Raw genomic sequence first — 20,331 nt, forward strand, 5'->3', positions numbered from 1 at the left:
AGTCCACCTTCTTCACAGATTGCCAGCTTTTCTGATTAAAGCACCTTTCTTTTCTACTGATGCTTGCCTCTCAAATTAGTGGCTTATGAATGGCAAGCAGCCAAACCTGGGTTCAGTTACATTACTATTGCAAAAAGATGACAACTCATTGAAGACTCAGATGATGGTTTGCATTTTTTAGCAATAAAGTATTTTTTACTTAAGGTGTGTAAGTTGCTTTTTTAGACATAATGCTATTGCACACTTTATAGACTACAGTATAGTATAAACATAATGTTTAAATGCACTAGAAAACCAAAAAATTTGTGTCACTCACTTTATTGCAATATTCACTGTATTGCAGTGGTCTGGATATCTCCACAGTATCTTAAAGGTATGCCTGTATCCTTAACTTTTCACACTCTACTTAGAATTAATATCATACCACTTCACACAAAAAAATGTAGAAACCTTCCATCCATATAAGTCCATCTAAACACCTCCCTTTATGCTATAGGTGTCATATGGATCATATCTACACACAATATAAACCCCACAAGACAATGTTTTAATTTCTCATAAAATATCATTTCTATTTTTAAGACATTAAGAAGAAAAACTAGTTACTGATATTTACTCCAATATTTACCATTTCTGATGTTCTTCATTTTTTCTTGAGGATCCAAGTGTCTGTTAATATTTCCTTTCTACCTGGAGAACTTCTTTTAGAATATCTTGTGGTGCATATCTTATGCTGATAAATTTTTTAGTTTTCTTTCATATCAGAATGTCTTTATTTTGTCTTTACTCTTGAAGGAAATTTTTATTTGATATAAAATTCTAGGTTGACAATTTCTTCCCCAGCATTTTAAAGATGTTGTTCCACTGTCTCTGACCTCCATAGTTTCTAATGGAAGTCATCAAAAGCTAATCATTGTTCCCCTGTATTTAATGTCATTTTTCTCTGGCTGCCTTCTAGATTTCCTCTTTACCTTAGGTTTTTAGCAGTTTGACTACAATGTGCCTAAGCAGTGTTTTCTTGTATTTATTCTGCTTGCATTTAACTGAGCTTCTTGAATCTGTAAATTTATATCTTCACCCCAGACTGGGAAATTTTCAGTCATTATTTCTTCAAAAGATTTTCTGCCCATTATCTCTCCCTGCCTTCTGGGATTCCAATTAGAAATATGTTAGAAAGCTTGTTATAGCTCTACAAATTCTTAAGTCTCTGTTTCTTTACTTCTGTCATTTTCTATTCTTCACCTTGGATAATTTCAAGTTCTCTGGCTCTTTGCTCTGTTATCTCCATTCTGCTATTAAGCTCTTTAGGTTAATTTTTTTATTTAAGATACTGTCTTTTTTAGTTCTAAGAATTTAAATTTGGTACATTTTTTATGGTTTCTATTTCTCTACTGATATTCCTTATCTTTTCATTCATTATGAACATATTTTTTTAACCTCATTTCCCCCAAAGTTATAGTTATAGTTCTTGCTTTAAAGCCCTTGTCTGCTAATTCCAACAGCTGGGTCATATTGGGGTTGCTATCTGTTGATGGTTTTTTTCTCTTGAGGATAGGTCAATATTTCCTCATTCATCACTTTGAGATGGTATCCTGGACCTTATGGATTTTGTTTCTGAAGAGTGTTGATATTTTTGTTTTAGCAGGAAATTACCCTGGTTGGACTCAAACTATAAACTTGAATCTCAGTTCAGTACCCTATCATTAGGAAGCTTGTGGTTTGCTCTGCAAATGTATGGTTCAGAGGCCAGTCAGAGATTTGGGCAGAATTTATACACAGAACTTGAAACTTGGGGCTATACCAATCTAGTTCTCAGTGGGATTCGTTTTTCATTTTCCAGCAGTAATGCTTGCCCTAAACTCTGCCGTCTGGTTCTTCTGGCCAGAAAGACTGTGGGTTTTCTATCAGAATTTTAGTCATCCAATGCAGCACTAACTTTACCTGTCCTAAAGCTGATAGCCATTCTTTAAAAAGAAAGAAAAAAAAAATTTAAAAAACAGGAAATTCTCTCCATTTTGGACCCTCTTCCAAGTTTTGTCTCCCCTCTATAATCTTTCTGACTTTTTTTCACTCTCTAGGACCTTCAAATAGTTGTGTTACATATTTTGTTCAGAATGTATTATTGTTGTCTGCAAGAAGGTCATTTGACTAGGAGCCTACTCAGCCACATCAGAAGAAGTTTTAGTTTTTAATAGAGGAATGTAACCCATTTATATTTCCTGTCATTGACAAGGAATGCCTGATCTTGTTTCACACTTTTTATTTTTTGCTGTTTCTTCTGCTTTCTAGTTTTTGCTCTAAGAAATATTTTTACTTTGATCCTTTGCCTTTTCTAGTAATTTGAAAAGTAGAAGGTGTATCTTAAATTCCAAAATACTTGACTGTATATTACCCTAGTTATCAGTGCCACAAATAATGATACTGTCACTCAGGATCTGTAAACCCTCTCTCCAAGGGGAACAAAATTCACAAATATATAAGCAAGCAGTAACTACAAATATTCACTTATACTCAATTCATTGTTATGATCAATTTTCTTATTTCAACCACTTCTTTTTAATAAGTTCACATTTTAAGACCTCTTTCCTCCAGAGGACTTACTTAATTTTTTAAAAATCATTTCATTCTTGGGCTTCCCTGATGGTGCAGTGGTTAAGAATCCACCTGACAATGCAGGGGACACGGGTTTGAGCCCTGGTCCAGAAAGATCCCATATGCCGTGGAGCAACTAAGCCCGTGCGCCACAACTACTGAGCCTGCACTTTAGAGCCCGCAAGCCACAACTACTGAGCCTGCGTGCCACAACTACTGAGCCTGCGTGCCACAACTACTGAAGCCCACGTGCCTAGAGCCCGTGCTCCACAACAAGAGAAGCCACACAATGAGAAGCCTGCACACCGCAACGAAGAGTAGCCCCTGCTCATCACAACTAGAGAAAGCCCACAAGGAGCAATGAAAACCCAATGCAGCCAAAAATAAAATAAATTAATTTTTTTAAAAAATCATTTCATTCTTTATTCTCTTTCTACACATTGGCAGAGCTTCTTAAGTTGCTTCCCTTATCACTGATTTCATTTTCTATAGTTTTAATTCTACACTTCAGTGCTTCAAATGCTGATTTTAATTGATTTAATTTAATTAATTTAAACCCCTTTATGTCATGTAGCTTTCTTTAATTTCATCTAATTTCTCAGTAAAAAGGTTTTCAACTAATCTGTTTGTCTTCTCTCAGCTTAGATCTTCTATATCACAGAGTCTATGTTTTCCTGATTTTTAAAGAATACAAAACAGAAATCTTCTAATGCTTACTTACTTCTCTTTCCTACTTATCGTTCCCATATTAGGGTATTTTCTATTCACATAACCTTGAAAAAGGAGTGGTATGACTAATCTTGGAGAACCCCTCTAATCAAGATATGTGGTGATTCCCTTCCCTATCCACCTAGTTGTTCTTATACTGTCTGTAATGTAGTTCCATGTTAAAAAGTGATAATTGACATCCTTGCCTTGTTCATTCTTGCAGTAGATATACCACAGTGTCCCCAATAAGCATATTTCTGACTTTTGAACTGATATACATATATTTGGTTTCATATTAAGAAACTTTCCATCTATTTACATGTTATGGAGTGATTCTATCAAGATGTTGGATTTTGCCAAATGCTCTTTCAAGCTTTTATGGCGAACATCAATAGATTTTTTTTCTTCCTAAAAATATTAATATGATAAATTACATTAGTGTGTGTGTGTGCATGCACCAACTTTCTAGTGATATCCAGTCTTTTATTTACTATAGATACATTGGCTTGAGTTAGAATCACACAGTGTCGTTGCCTAATAATCTAAGTAAGGCAGACTTATTCTTGGACATTCTAATGCCATCTATAGCATTTTCATTATAATAAATAGCTAATTAAAAACTAGAAAGTCCACAATGCACTCTTCAGTCAATAGGGGACTTTTTTCCTTTAGCACTTTGTGTTTTACTGTCAAAGAAGCATAGTCATTTCAAGTTACATATTCTTTTTCCCCATAAAAATATATTATTTTTGATTGAATAAGTCCTTAAGTTTAATTATTAATTTCAATTTAATTAACTTAACCTACCAGTCTATTATTAATCTGTTCTTAGGGTCTCCATGCACTTAAATCTATAATATTGCTTTTCCCTACTAGAATATCATGAAATTAACAATTTTTTTCAGAACCTAAAAAGTGAGTAGCATATATATTATATTTTAATTGTGGATTTTTGTTTCTGGCTCTTCTAATGACCTGACAGTATAATCTTTGAAAAGTAAAAATATGTCTATTTGTACATGAGCCATATAACCTAAATGACAAAAATGCTAAATAAATCATTTACTTGAGATTTTATAAAAATACAAAATTGAATATAAACTATCTCTAGATATAGTTTATCTAAAAATTTCCCAGCAATTTCCTACTCCTATGGATCCTCTTTGCTTCAAGTTTAAGAACCTTAACCAGATTACCCTAGAAAATATAAAATAGCACTACAAATGTTGTGTTACAAATGTTTAAAATATACTAAACATATTTTGAGCTTTCCAGAAAGTAGGAAAATCCCTGCAGATCAGTAAACAAACAGGAAGCTAAAAGCTAAAGTTGTAATCATGAACTGACACTGGTTTGAGATTTTAACAACTACACGGTGTACAGGATGAGGCCTTGGACCCAAGCAAGGCAGGACTTAGAAGTGAGGACTAGAAAAAAACAGTGACATAAAGGCAGTCACTCTTTGGTACCTTATTCCCTTCACCCCCTCAAGTATTGCTTCCCTTTCTTTTCTTCTACTGGACTTTCCCAGACCACTCTCCTCCATAGCTATTTTCTCTGCTAAGTTCCTAAATTCTGGTGTTGCTTTTACTTGGTTATCAATTGTTTTCTATTAAAATTATTAATTATTTATTAAATGTTTCTGATCATTTTCTATTAAAATTAATAATTTATTTGTCTATAAATTGACAATTAAATTATTAACTGAGAAAAGATGAGTGTTTGTAATCTCCACCAACAATAACCCCTATTCTTGTCCGGGAAATTGATGCATTATAACTAGAAATGGAAGGAATGAGATGAATAATGTGGAAGAAAATTAAACACAGCAGCTAGAGTTAACAGAGGGGAAGAAAATACAGTGTTCTTGTCCACTGGGCAACATCTTCTGGACTTCTAACCTCCAGATCATTCTGTCTTTATTGAATGAAGGCACCACTACCCACCCAGTTGTACAGGCCAGAAATTTAGAAATTGTCCTTTCCCTTTTCCTCAGTATCCAACCTATAACAAGGTGCTATCCATTTTACTTCTTAACTATCTTTCAAATCTATCCTCTCTATATACTATATCAGGTTTTCTCAACCTCAGAACTATTAATATTTTGGGCTAGATAGTTCTTTGTTGTGGGGAGTATCCCTATACACTACAGGATGTTTTGGCAGAATTCTTGGCTTCTACCTACTAGATGCCAGTAGCAGCACCAAACCCCCCATCCTGTCTAGTGATAACCAAAGATGTCTCGAACATTGCCAAATATCCCTTGGTTTGCAAAACAGCCCCCCAGTTGAGAATCACTGCCTTATACCAAGTTATTATCATTTCTTGCCCAGTATACTGCAATAGCTTCCTAGTGTGTCTCCCTGAATCCACCATATCACTGCATCCCATCCTGTAACCCATTCTCCATACGATAACCAGAGTGATATTCCAAATCCAATCTTATCAGTCCCTGCCTAAAGCACTACAGTGGCTCCCCATTTCTCTTAGAATAAAATCCAAAATCCTTACTACTGCCTTATAAGGTCCTAGCTCTCACTTCTCCAGATTCATTTGTACCTCACTGTATCCTACTTCCCCTACTTCACTGCACTCTAGCCACACTGGCTACCTTTCAGTTCCTCAAATGGGTCATTCTCTCTCCAACCATTGGGCTTTGCCTCAACCCTCTGCCAGGAATGTTCTTCTCCCACTTCTCATAACACTCTTAGAATAAGTAGATGCTATTTTTAAAATAATAATAACTATCTGGGGGCTGTAGATTAAAAGCTGTAACCTAAAGAAAAAGTTGAATGCATTCTGATGGCTGGAAAAGAGTACACACTGTATCTGGGACAGAGTAGACAAAGATTAGTGATGACCAACAAGGAGAAAAGATAGAGGACAATGTGTCAAAAGAGTCACAAAACCTACTTTCTAGACCCTGTTCTATCACTCACTATCCATGTGATTTGTTTTTAATCTATATACAGGAAAATTAACTTTTTTGTTGTCCAGTTCTATGAGTTTAACACATGTAACAACCAGTACAATCGGGACACAAAACAGTTCCAAAACCCAAAATTCTCTGGTGCTGGCCCTTCGTGGTCAAACACCTCCCCACACCAGCCCTTGGCAACAACTGACCCATTCTTTGTCCTACACTTTTTCCTTTTCCTGAGATTCATACTTAATCTCTCTGAGTCTTGTTTCTTCAGTCATGAAATTATATACACACACACACACACACACACACACACACACACACACACACACACCATGAGGAGATGGTATATATACATACCATCTTCTTTATATTAAAATATTAAGCTACTTATGATGATTGTCTGTCATGGCTAAAAAACCTGGTGTATGTTAAACATCCTGTCTAGGTTCATATTTAGAAAAGGCTTTCTTTGAATTTGTGGCTAATGCCCAATTTTTGGAATTCTGCATCTTAGACTTTCAGTCTTCTCCAGAAGGATGGCTCCATCTCGGATTTCTGTGTGCTACCTTGATGGGCCTGTAACTTTGCTTAGTCCTACAAAGCTATGAGCTCCAGAATGTTCCTAACCTCTCCTGTGGTTGTCCTTCCTCAGTGGACCACATTGCAGTAGCTTGAGCAGCTGACTGCAATTTTCTTTTCAGCAGTATTTGCTGGGGGGGTGGGGGGGGCGTTCCAAGCTTGTTCTAGCACTTTGCTCTTTATGAACATAGCTTATCATTGAATGTCTAAAGGTAATACTGAAGATACTGTTAAGTGAACAGTCAACTGGAGGAGAGTCAAGCCTCACATCCCCATCGATGATCTAATATGAAAAACTCACTGCCTTGTCTCATAGAGTTGTTACACTAATAAATCACAAGAATGTTATATATAACATTATAAGGATTCTAATAAATGCATCTGACAAAATCATTCATAATTCTCTTATAGTGTAACAGATTAGGTATAACTGTAATTGTTTGAATAACTAGGTCTTAAGGTATTGATTAACTAATTAACGTCTCCCTAAAGTAAGGCCTCTAATGGTATACTACAGGAGTCTAAACTTGGCCCTACCCTATTTACACATTTTAGTTAATGAATGGCTGAAGACATAGAAGCACGATTACTAAGTTTATAAATGTCATAGCTAGTAGGGGTAGCTAAAAATAATTTATTAGAATCATACTTCAAAAAATATCAACATAAATCAATAATATGGAACAACATAGATAAAATAATAAGCTGAAATGTAATAGGAAGAAAAAAGAGATCAACTACAAATATATAGAAAGAGAGAGACCTAGTTTGACAAAAGCTCACATAGTAATATCTGGGCATATTAGTAGATTACAAATTCATTATAAGTCATTAATGTGACATGACTTAATTTAAAAAGAAAAAACTCACACTATTACATTGCTCTTTTCAGGTTCAGTTATAAACTCCATGTTACCAATTCCAGTGGTCAATTCTCAACCTCATTTTTCACCTCCTAGCAGCATTTAACAAAGGTGATCATCCATCGTTTTTGTACCACTTTCCTTTTCCTTGCTTGACATTCTCTTGGCTCTCCTCCTACTCACTGGCTGCTCTTACCAGCTTCCTTTAGGACTGATGACTCCCAAATTTATATCTCCAGTCCAAACCATTCCATTGAAATCCAAACTCTTAAATGCATCAGCCTCATAATCGTAGAAACCCTACTTCCCTACCCAAATTAGCTTTTCCTATAGTCTTCCCCATCTCAGTAAACAGCAATTTTATCCTTCCAATTGCTCAGGCCAAAATCTTTGAGTCGTTCTTGATCTTTTTTTTTTTCCATACCCCATATTCATTCCATCGGTAAATCCTTTTGACTCTGTCTACAAAATCTGACCACTCCTACCCACCTGCGCTGCTCCATCATGTCCCCTCGGGATTGTTACAGTCATCTCCTAAATGGTCTCCCTACTTCCAACCTTGAAACCTCATCCCCACAATCTATTCTCAGTACTGCAGCCAGAGAGATCCTTTAAGAACACACTTTTATTCAACATTCATTCTAAGACTATTTACTGAGATCCATCCATGTGCAAGGCACTGTTTCAGGTGCTTAAAATATGTATATCTGTGAACAGAAGAGACAAAAGCTGCTGCCCTCCTGAAGCTTTTACATCCTGGCAGAGGACAGATAATAAACTATATATATAGTAAATAAGTAAACTACATGGTGGCTCTATACGTGCTATGTGAAGAAAATAGAGCAGGTAAAGAGAAGTGGTGCCGGGAAGAAAGAGCATGGGTTGTAGGTTTAAATGGGAGATGAGTCTAGGCTTCATTGGCAAAGTAACCTTTGAGCAAAGACCCGAAAGAGGTAAGAACTTAGCCATGCAGGTGTCTGGCAGAATAGCATTCCAGTCAGACGTTAATATTAAGAATGCATAAAGTATTATTTTTGGTTCCTTCAACCTTCAACTGACCACATGATGGGCTGAAAGACACAAAATTTAAACTTGTTGTTTTTATCTATATATTCTTGTATTTTAATTCTTAAATAATGTCCTAATAAGCCACAAGTGCTTTTTCAGAAATGATAAATGAAGTATCAGAAACCACTTATGCAGGAAAGCTTTAAGTCTTTATCCAAGATTCAATTAGGAACTTTTTCTTTCATTTCATTGAATTTCTTTTATGGCCCATAAAATGCAGTTAGAGAGGCCTGTATTTTTTTGATATGCACACATGGCATATCTAATACTCAGGGAAAAACTGCAAGTGCATCAAACAAGGGAGATCACCTGGATTTAGCTTGCTAAGAATATAAACATTTCTCAAATATTATACAAATACCGACTGATTTTTCAGATTAAGTTAGTTATAAAACGTAGGATAAAGCAAAGTAATCAGATTTATTAACACAATAAAATGAGTCCAAAATTGTGAATTTTTAAAAGCTTGTTCGTTTCTACCTAATTGGATAAGACGCTACAGCACAATGTTTGTTTTTACCTTCCGGTGGCCTGTTGGATGTTGCCACAACGACGACCCCGTTTTTGAACAGATTTTCAAAAAGCTGTTTCAGAATCATGGCATCAGCAATGTCAGTGACCTATGGACAGCAATACATTTGTTTTATTTTAATTTCACTTCTGCTCTAACAAATTTGCTAATGGTTCATCCTTTTTTTTTTTTTAAAGATAGAAGTGAATTCCAAAAGAAAAATTCTAATTATCATGAAGAAAAGAGTAGATAATTAAAAGCATGAAAGCCTGCAGTCTTTAAACTTGACTCTTCTTTTTTGCAAGCCTATCATTTCTATGCAAATTATCAAATGATTCTATGTTAACTTATTTTATAGAACTACAGGTGGAAAGCACAGATAATTGTCCTAAACATCTAGGAAGTCTAACTAATTAGAACTAACATGACCAACTCCCCCCTCCTACTCCCATCACAGCCTCCCTTCCCGAATAAAGAGGAGAGAGAGAAAAAGAAAAAAAAAAAAAAAAAACACAGGCTATTTGAGATTTCTAATACCTTTCTGGCAAAGGTCCCTGAAAAGGTGACTTTAAATGGTCATGGGACTTTAGAAATAAGGACAAGTAGCCAGTGAGACATAATCAGCTGCTGTTGAAAATAGAATGATATGACATAGATACTATTGTGCAATTGTTGCACAAAACAATTCAACAGATGGCCCATCACAAAAATAAGCAATTTCATTGTTCTTTTTAAGTGCCTTCTATTACTGTCCATGAATAATCAAAAGGCACTGCAGTCACTTCCAGCACAGCCAGCCTCTGCTAACCTTCCCAAACACAAATATTCCTTCTACCAAAAAAAAAAAAAAACCTTACAAGAATGGTTAACACAGTGTTTAAAAAAAAAAGCTTCTGACAAAACCAGAAATGCATAATGCAGATAAAACTATTTCATCTAAGTTACAGAGATACATATAACCACTGATCTTTTCTAAAATTATTTTTAAAAATCCACAATTAGCAAGTAAGCTTAATGGTAACTTTTTAAAAAGCTTTTTAAAATCCCCAAAAATAGAGTGAGGCTCAAGAGGGAGGGGATATGGGGATACACGTATGCATATAGCTGATTCACTTTGTTGTACAGCAGAACTAACACAACATTGTAAAGCATTTATATTCCAATAGAGATGTGAAAAAAAAATAAAAATAAAAATAAAATAAAGAGCTCCCGAAAAAAAAAATCCCCAAAAATACAGAAATTAGGGAGGGAATGAAGTTGACTTCAAAAAATAAATATATAGTGAAGATTGATGTTAATCATTGCACCTTCCTCTAAGAATATAATAACATGGGTTTTAGATACTCCCAATGTAAAAATGCTTTGATCTTCCTTTAACAGCACATTTTAGATAATCTCAATAAAACTTATTTTATATTCACAAAATATATCACATAATATATATCACATTGTTATTTTTAAACCATGTTAAAGTACACAGAAACTAGTGGAATTCTTTCAAATTAGATCGTAATACTGAAAGTTGCCAACTAAATGGTTATAACACTATGAACAACAACAACCTGGGTGACAGAGGTCTAAATCACTTTTCTCTTTCAGCTGATATCTTACTCAAAAGTTTAATTATTTCCTTTCCACCTGAACAAAACCAAACCAAACCGGGATATGGGAATGAATGTGCAGATCTTTTTTTTTTTTGCTGTTTCAGGCTATAACTTTAAAACATTAACTACAAAACTACTGAAGATTCCTTAAATTAAAAAGACTTCAGGAACTTACAAAGTGGTGATTTAAATGAAAAGGAAAGTGGTACTGATATTATTTAATTTGGAGCTTAGGATCACTGTCAAATTTTGCTTCCGCCAAAACACTCACAGAGAAGGCCCTTTTCAAATGCTTAAACACCAGTGGCATTTCTGATGAGAGGACAGAACAAGCTTGCAAATTTTAGAAGCAACTGCACTTTTAAATTGGATTCCCAATACACTGACTTTTAAAAAGAATGATATCAATTAAAATTACCCAATTTTAGAGAATAAAAATGATCATTTGACTATCTCGCTGAGGTTCTTGAAAAAAATAAAAATAGCTTTTGTGCCCTAAGGTTCAGAAAAGTGAAGGGACGTTTAGCTTATAACACTGTACAAAGGTTTAAACTGAAAGTTGAAGAAAGCAAACAATAAGGACTTGTGGTTGAATTATAATTTGTTGTTTTTGTATTACAGAATGTTTTTGCTCTAGCAGAGCAAATTAACTTGGAGAAGCTATGGCTAATTAATAAAGCAGGAGTCACTTGGTGTAGCCGGGTGCCAATGTATACTCTTTTGATCTTGTCCCCGCACTTGTTCAGCTTTGCTGGGGAACAGCAATTTTACAGTATAAGTGAACAGAAGACAATTGGCCACACATTCTTGAAGAGCGAGCTTTTTCAGCACCCAGCATTTCATTACCACCAGGAACAAAAGAGAAGGCTACAGATTACCACTAAGGGTAGTCTGCTAATACAGAGAGTGGAGACATTTCATTAGCATTAAAGAGAGAAGATTTTTTATGACCTAGAGTTGCTTTCCATTATGACTCACTTAAGTTAAAAAAGGAAAAAAAAAAATCTAACGGTTAATTTACATGTGTAAGTGCTTGAGTCTCAGTCATCCACTGATTGGTACAGTGCCATGTAATGAGTGACAAACATAAGCATGCATTATTAGTAATTAGTATTAGCACAGAAATAAGCATCTATTTTTATTAGCAGTTTTTAATAGCTTTGCTGTTTTATAAAAACGGTCAAAACTATTTTTTAAATGATATTGATAGCTTACAGAGGAGAATTTTGAATGATATTCTGCTCATCAGAATTCTTTTTTTCTTGGGGGGGGGCCATATTAGTAAAACATCTATCCAGTGTCCCTAAAAAGAGACCTGAAAAAATAACATTTTTTAAAAATTCGGTCTCCTTCAGTATTCTGATATCTTCAGAATCACAAATGGTTTAATAAGAAATGTTAATATTCAAAGAGAATATAATGAAGACCCTGAAGAAAACTTTATTCTTTTATTTCAGTAATTAAAACACATAAAAACATCCTATCTACAAATTTCTCAAACAAGATAAGAATACTGTATCTATCACACGTAAAACTGAAATGCTACACTTAGTAAAGATGACCAAGCTAATGAGGAATACCTTCTGCAAATGTAATCCGAATGCTACAAAAACATAATCTTAAAAATGCCCTAAATTCAAGAGAAAAGACTATATTCTTGTTTTTAAGCAACAACAATTCCCATTCATCCCCCTAGTAAAATAAATATTATATTAATTAACACCACCTAATGGCCAATAATAACTAGTTAAAAATCAAGACCACTAATAGGATTCAATTTGAAAAGTGAAGTGGTGATTGCAGACATACTGTTGTTAAGATTAAAGTGCCTAAAAAATTCTTTGCTAGTAAATCAGCAATGTATCGTACTAGGCTTAATAGGCTTAAGGATAATTTTTAGGTTCCATCATTAAAACATCTACTAAAAGCCCACCCAGTTCTAGGTCTGTATATTTAAACATATAATAGGAGACATATAGCAAAGAGAACACATAACATAGCTTTTACTACTAGTGAATAAGAGCACTGATGATGGATTCAAACGTAGTTACCAGCTGTATGACCTCGGAAAAGTCACTTAACCTCTCTGACCCTTAATTCCCTCATCAATCCAATAAAGGCAGTAATAACAACTACTCTGCAAAATCGTTACGATACATACAGTAAATCCTCAAGAAATGTTAATTATGACTGTTACCTATATATGTTACGTATGCTAGGTTAAGTCCATATTATTTACATATAGCTATACAGAATTTTAGCTGTAGATGGAATGATACATAGCATAGTACAGTAGTTAGGAACACAGAAAGCACACAGTAAACAGTAGCTAATATTATTACAGAATATACTAATAGATAAAATAAAAGCTTTCTAATAAATAAATGGGCATTGAATCAAACAGTTCATAAAAGATGGATATTAACAGTAAGCAAATAGATATGAAAAAAAATCAACCATAATATTACTTAAAGAAATATACATTAAAACAATGAGATCCCATTTTTCACCTATTAAATTAGACAAAAATGTGAAGATAACTTAGAAAGTTGACAGGAAAAAATGCAGGTTGTTAAATATAAGGGAAGTGGGACTTAGTTGGGGGACTACTTCAATAGTTATCATTTGGTACTAAGATTTATTCATTCATCCGTTCACTCATTATTATTGTTCATTAATTCATTCTCGAGCACTGTTCTAGACATTTCAGATACGTCATTAGGAACAAAAAGATTCCTGCCTTCAAGTTTACATTCCTGTAGAGATATAATGATAATAAGCAATAAATACAATAAATAAGTAAATATATGTCAGAAGGCAATATATGTTATGAAAAAAAAGGAGGGTAAGGGGCATTAGAAGAGTGGGGGTCAATGGCAAATTGCAATTTTAAACAGGGTATAGGCCTTGTTAAGGAAGTAACTGAGCAAAGATCTGAAGAAGTAAGAGAGTTATCCTGATGGACATGTGGGGGAGGTTATTCCATGCAGAAAGTGCAAAGGCTTGGCTTGTTTGTTCTAAATTGTACAGATGTTGGGGGTCAGAGTGCTGGTACAGCAATATTCTGGGGTATCATTTTACCCTTTTGAGTTTTAGAAAAGGGGGACAAGTAGAGATCTGGACTTGTAATTAATCCAGTTTTGATGTGCTAGAGGAGCTTCTCTAAGATCAGTGAAAGATAGTCCAGGATACTGAAACTAGGAAATCTAGGCTCTGCTCAGTGATCACTCTGCCCTTAGGGGACACATTCTTGCCCTTAGATTCTCGCTTTCCCTGGCTCTTCTCCAAAAGGGGTGTATGCAGATATTGGTCTTTCCTTGCATGCAGTGGTAAGCTCCAAGGTTCAAGTTTGGTACTTCAGGGGAAACAAAACAGCAAGATTATTAACATTTTTCATTCTAGGACATTTAGGCCAACTTTGCTCAAGGGAAGAGGGTCAACTCTAACATACTAGAACGCTACACTGAAATTTGTGAGCAAATAAAAGCAATCAATTTGTTTTTCAGTCTTGTTCTGTTGTCTCTGTGCATATTTTCTTCAGCGCCCTGGTGAGAAAGAAGCATTTGGTATAACACCCACTATTAACTACGGTTCCCTAATCTATGAAGAAAATAGGATTGGAAAAAGTAAGGAGCATTGAGTGAATCTGAAAGTATAGGAGATAATGTTAGAAAGGAAGCAGGGGGGTTTGAGCAAGGGGAATGACACCAACTTATATAGCATAATATATCCCACCTTCAAGTTTAAGCCCTTTTAAGTTGGGTTTTCTGTTACCTGCAGCCCAAAAGCGTCCTACTAGATCTCTTTGCTTTTCTTGGGCTTTGGTTCATCAGGTAAACCTTCCATTAGAGGTAACAGATTTTATATTAAGGAAGGTGAGATTTCCTCACAGTACTCCTATTTATTCTATCTTTTCTAGATCATAGGGAAATCCTTCTTGACACAGAAGATAAGAGCAAAACATGAATTGAATAGTTCCTTTCTCATCAAGACTCTTTGCAAGAAACAGGCACAGGAGATTCAGCTAAACATACGGGGTTTATACTTGAGACCTCAGGATGGAACAGCACTGAAAGCACCTCCTGGGAACAGGAACTGGAGATTGGCATGAAATTACAGGTAGCTCTGCAGCTGTCTAGGGAGCACCCTGGTACTCCTCCTCCTAATGTGATTCAGCTACTTCCTATGTCTCTTTGTTCCTGTCTCATTACTAAGTGGGCACTTCCCTCTGCATCTTTTAGTTCAAATACATGAGAAAAAGTATATGATTGGCTCAACCCCCAGGCCACACCACACAAGTCCAAGGTTGTTGACAAGCTTGTGGACTGGCTACTCATAGATCAGATATCCAGACGCGATCCATTTGGCTGTGGGACAGATAGGGTTCTGTAGTATGGAATAAGGCTCTTTAAGACAACTGGGATGAATGAGTAAGTGAATGAATGAATATCAAACCAACTCTGGATAAGGCAGGAGATGACAGACAGAGCCATCACATCCACTTTCTTCTCTTCGTTAGCAAGAAACATTTTATAAGCAAGAGGTCTGTCTCCCTCTTGATCTCCCTTACACATCCTTAATATATAATTTGAAAAATCCTTTTTGTTGCCTTACATTTCTTTTACAAGATTTGGTTCACCCTGATAGATAGTTGCTTTTGTTTCCTTCTTCCCAACCATGTATCAATCTTCTAAAATCTGAACTCAATGGAGAATGCCCAGAGCAACCAGACAGGTTTCTGTTAGGACCTCACTATCAGGGTGGCATTATGACTTTCATGGGCCCTTTAACCTTCAGAAGCCCCTTCCTCAATTAAAAAATAAATTTACTTAAAAATATATATATAAATATACACATATACATAAATTATATTTTATAACTGTATTGGTATAAGACAAATATAGTACAGATGCAGACAGATACAGGCTGGATTCATTATTGACATATTCATTTCTTCTTCAAATTTTAAAAGAATTTAAATTAAAATATTTTCATGGGCCCCTAAAACTATCATGGACCCTCAGCACCATACCAATGGTGCCTAATGGTTAATTTGGCCCTGCTTGCCATAAATCTTCTCAGGATCTGCTTTGTACAACCATACTTTTAACTTTTCCTAACCTTCTTAAACAGTCTTGCCAATGGTCCTCATGTCACAGAAACATGCCACTCATTTCTCTGAATGTTTTAAAATTTACATTTTTTAAGTTAACGGTAATGAGTTTTACCTGATACCTAAGAAATTCTGATGCCTTTATATTCCTCATATACATGATGGAAATAACAGTAACTATTTAATAGAATTAAATGAAGTAAGGATGTAAAAACACTTGGTAAACCATGAATTACTTTACAAAGGTTGGGTATTAATATACTTTTAAAATTTTAATTTCAATACCTTAATCAAAAATTTAACTGTGATGGATGAAGGAACAAGATAAAACCCCAGAAAAACAACTAAATGAAGTGGACATAGGCAACCTTCCAGAAAAGTGATAGTGAAGATGATCCAGGACCTTGGAAAAAGAATGGAGGCAAAGATCGAGAAGATGCAAGAAATGTTTAACAAAGACCTAGAAGAATTAAAGAACAAACACCTAGAAGAAATAAAGAACAAACAAACAGAGATGAACAATACAATAACTGAAATGAAAAATACACTAGAAGGAATCAATAGCAGAATAACTGAGGCAGAAGAACGGATAAGTGACCTGGAAGACAGAATGGTGGAATTCACTGACACGGAACAGAATAAAGAAAAAAGAATGAAAAGAAATGAAGACAGCCTAACAGGCCTCTGGGACAACATTAAATGTGACAACATTTGCATTATAGGGGTCCCAGAAGGAGAAGAGAGAGAGAAAGGACCCAAGAAAATATTTGAAGAGATTATAGTCAAAAACTTCCCTAACATGGGAAAGTAAATAGCCACCCAAGTCCAGGAAGTGCAGAGAGTCCCATACAGGATAAACCCAAGGAGAAACACGCCGAGACACACAGTAATCAAATTGACAAAAATTAAAGACAAGGAAAAATTACTGAAAGCAACAAGGGAAAAACGACAAATAACATACAACGGAACTCCCATAAGGTTAACAACTGATTTCTCAGCAGAAGGGAGTGGCATGATATATTTAAAGTGATGAAAGGGAAGAACCTACAACCAAGATTACTCTATCCGGCAAGGATCTCATTCAGATCCGACAGAGAAATCAAAAGTTTTACAGACAAGCAAAAGCTAAGAGAATTCAGCACCATCAAACCAGCTCTACAACAAATGTTAAAGGAACATCTCTAAGGAAACATAACAGAAGAAAAGGACCTACAAAAATAAACCCATAATAATTAAGAAAATGGTAATAGGAACATACATATCGATAATTACCTTAAACATGAATGGATTAAATGCTCCAACCAAAAGACAGGCTTGCTGAATAGATACAAAAACAAGAGCCCTATATATGCTGTCTACAAGAGATCAACTTCAGACCTCGGGACACATACAGACTGAAAGTGACAGGATGGAAAAAGATATTCCATGCAAATGGAAATCAAAAGAAAGCTGGAGTAGCTATACTCATATCAGATAAAATAGACTTTAAAACAAAGAATATTACAAGAGACAAGGAAGGACACTACATAATGATCAAGGAATCAATCCAAGAAGAAGATATAACAATTATAAATATATATGCACCCAACATAGGAGCACCTCAATACATAAGGCAACTGCTAACAGCTATAAAAGAGGAAATCTACAGTAACACAATAATAGTGGGGGACTTTAACACCTCACTTACACCAATGGACAGATCATCCAAACAGAAAATTAATAAGGGAACACAAGCTTTAAATGACACAGTAGACCAGATAGATTTAATTGATATTTATAGGACATTCCATCCAAAAACAGCAGACTACACTTTCTTCTCAAGTGCGCATGGAACATTCTCCAGGATAGATCACATCTTGGGTCACAAATCAAGCGTCAGTAAATTTAAGACAAATGAAATCATATCAAGCATCTTTTCTGACCACAAAGCTATGAGACTAGATATCAATTACAGGGGAAAAAACGTAAAAAACACATGGAGGTTAAACAATACATTACTAAATAACCAAGAGATCACTGAAGAAATCAAAAAATACCTAGAGACAAATGACAACGAAAACACGATGATCCAAAACCTGTGGAATGCAGCAAAAGCAGTTCTAAGAGGGAAGTTTATAGCTATACAAGCTTACCTCAAGAAACAAGAAAATTCTCAAATAAACAATCTACCTTTACACCTAAAGGAACTAAAGAAAGAAGAACAAACAAAACCCAAAGTTAGTAGAAGGAAAGAAATCATAAAGATCAGAGCAGAAATAAATGAAATAGAAACAAAGAAAACAATAGCAAAGATCAATAAAACTAAAAGCTGGTTCTTTGAGAAGATAAACATTAGCCAGACTCATCAAGAAAAAGAGGGAGAGGACTCAAATCAATAAAATTAGAAATGAAAAAGGAGAAGTTACAACAGACACGACAGAAATACAAAGCATCCTAAGAGACTACTACAAGCAACTCTATGCCAATAAAATGGACAACCTGGAAGAAATGGACAGATTCTTAGAAAGGTATAACCTTCCAAGACTGAACCAGGAAGAAACAGAAAATATGAACAGACCAATCACAAGTAATGAAATTGAAACTGTGATTAAAAATCTTCCAATGAACAAAAGTCCAGGACCAGATGGCTTCACAGGTGAATTCTATCAAACATTTAGAGAAGAGCTAACACCCATCCTTCTCAAACTCTTTCCAAAAAATTGCAGAGGAAGGAACACTCCCAAACTCATTCTATGAGGCCACCATCACCCTGATACCAAAACCAGACAAAGACACTACAAAAAAAGAAAATTACAGACCAATATCACTGATGAATACAGATGCAAAAATCCTCAACAAAATACAAGCAAACAGAATCCAACAACACATTAAAAGGATCATACACCATGTTCAAGTGGGATTTATCCCAGGGATGCAAGGATTCTTCAATATACGCAAATCAATCAATGTGATACACCATATTAACAAATTGAAGAATAAAAACCATATGAAAAAAATAATTTAACTGTGACAAATACCTGATAACTGTGGCAAAAGGAGAAGGTCCTGAGTCGTGTATAAGTTTATTTTGCTTTAAAAAGTTGCCACAATACAAGTAACGTATAGAAATAGTGCTTTGTTCACATCACTTGTTTCCCTGTTTCAATAAAACTTCTGTTTCTAAATGGAAAAAAACATTTAACTGTGTCGGTTCAACTTTGTTTAGAGATATTTTGGTTAAAAGACTCATAATAAGAAACCAAGAGAAATGGCCTTCACTGATTCAACACTGACTTTTGTTGTTAAAGTCCACATAACTGCTAACTTGGTGCTATTTTTAGAACTAAATGAGGCCCTTCTCTTTCTGCAGTACACCGGTGTACTTAGTATACCTTCAGAGTAGCAGAGGAACATCTCTTTTCCATAAGCCTTTCTTTTGAAGACCTTTGTAGTTCTACAATACAAAGTGCAAATGCCAGGCTGTCTGAATATGACTGAAGGGAGAAAGAAATAAAAATTCCTCCTCCCCACATGGTTCAGTATAACACCATTCCTGGTAAAAATTCTCCTTTCTCCTCTATCATAAATTGAGACCACTGTTAGCTATGAGTATCGAGTTGCTAGAGGAGACCTACATGCCTCATTTGGGATACAGGCATCCTGGCCACATCATCTTTCCACTAACCCAGGTTTTTAAGCACAGAACAACAGGAGATAACTCACTACCAATTTAAATGCATAATTTCAGAGAATCTTAAAACTGGAAGAAACTTTAAAATTCAACTAGGGCAATTTCCTCACTTCATTACAAATACACTGTGAGGCTTAGATGAGATGTATGAATCACTCAGGGCCTGCCTCAGGGTAGGCATATAACAAATGTTAGTCTGCTACTCCTGAAAGTTCTCTGGGCCTTTATTCTAGGCAATGAGAGAGGAGTTTCTGCACTCAGCCCCAGAAATATTTTTTCAAAAGCTTTGGGTGTGATGTCGTTTTTAAGCTTATATTCAGTCCTTGTGGATTTTTCTATTTTCATTCCAATAATCAATTGCTCTTATGGTAAGCATCTTAGAAAAACCAACTATTACATTTCATAACTACTAAAAAGAGCAGTCAAATAAAGAGAAAGTAATTCTTAACCTAGAGTATCTTCTATTATTATTATTATTGTTATTGTTATATTATTATTTATTACTACTATTATAACACTGGGCATGACATAGGATACAGAATAAGCATAAGACATGGTGTTTGCTTTGACGTGTTGTTCTCATAAGAAATAAAGATCAGGAAATAATGTACTGCCAATTTAAACGCACAATTTTGAATCCTAAAACTAGAATAAACTTTAAAATTTCAACTGGGAAAAAGAAATTTCAACTAGGGCA

The 20,331-nt window shown here is 35.0% G+C and overlaps 1 protein-coding gene across 4 annotated transcripts in view; it reads right to left on the minus strand.

Annotated features, from left to right (window-relative positions):
• The window catches only part of AFG1L (AFG1 like ATPase), a 232,073-nt gene that overhangs the window by 131,965 nt on the left and 79,777 nt on the right, over positions 1-20,331 (minus strand). For all 4 annotated transcript variants that reach the window (XR_009005237.1, XR_009005236.1, XR_009005235.1 and 1 more), the window contains exon 6: positions 9,257-9,356. Coding sequence is in view for 1 of the 4 variants with exons in the window: in XM_007198446.2 (XP_007198508.2) it covers positions 9,257-9,356 (100 nt within the window). In the remaining 3 variants the exon portion in view is untranslated. The remainder of the gene's footprint in view (positions 1-9,256; positions 9,357-20,331) is intronic.

Source organism: Balaenoptera acutorostrata, chromosome 14, assembly GCF_949987535.1.
Source record: "Balaenoptera acutorostrata chromosome 14, mBalAcu1.1, whole genome shotgun sequence".
In the NCBI taxonomy this organism is placed as follows: domain Eukaryota; kingdom Metazoa; phylum Chordata; class Mammalia; order Artiodactyla; family Balaenopteridae; genus Balaenoptera; species Balaenoptera acutorostrata.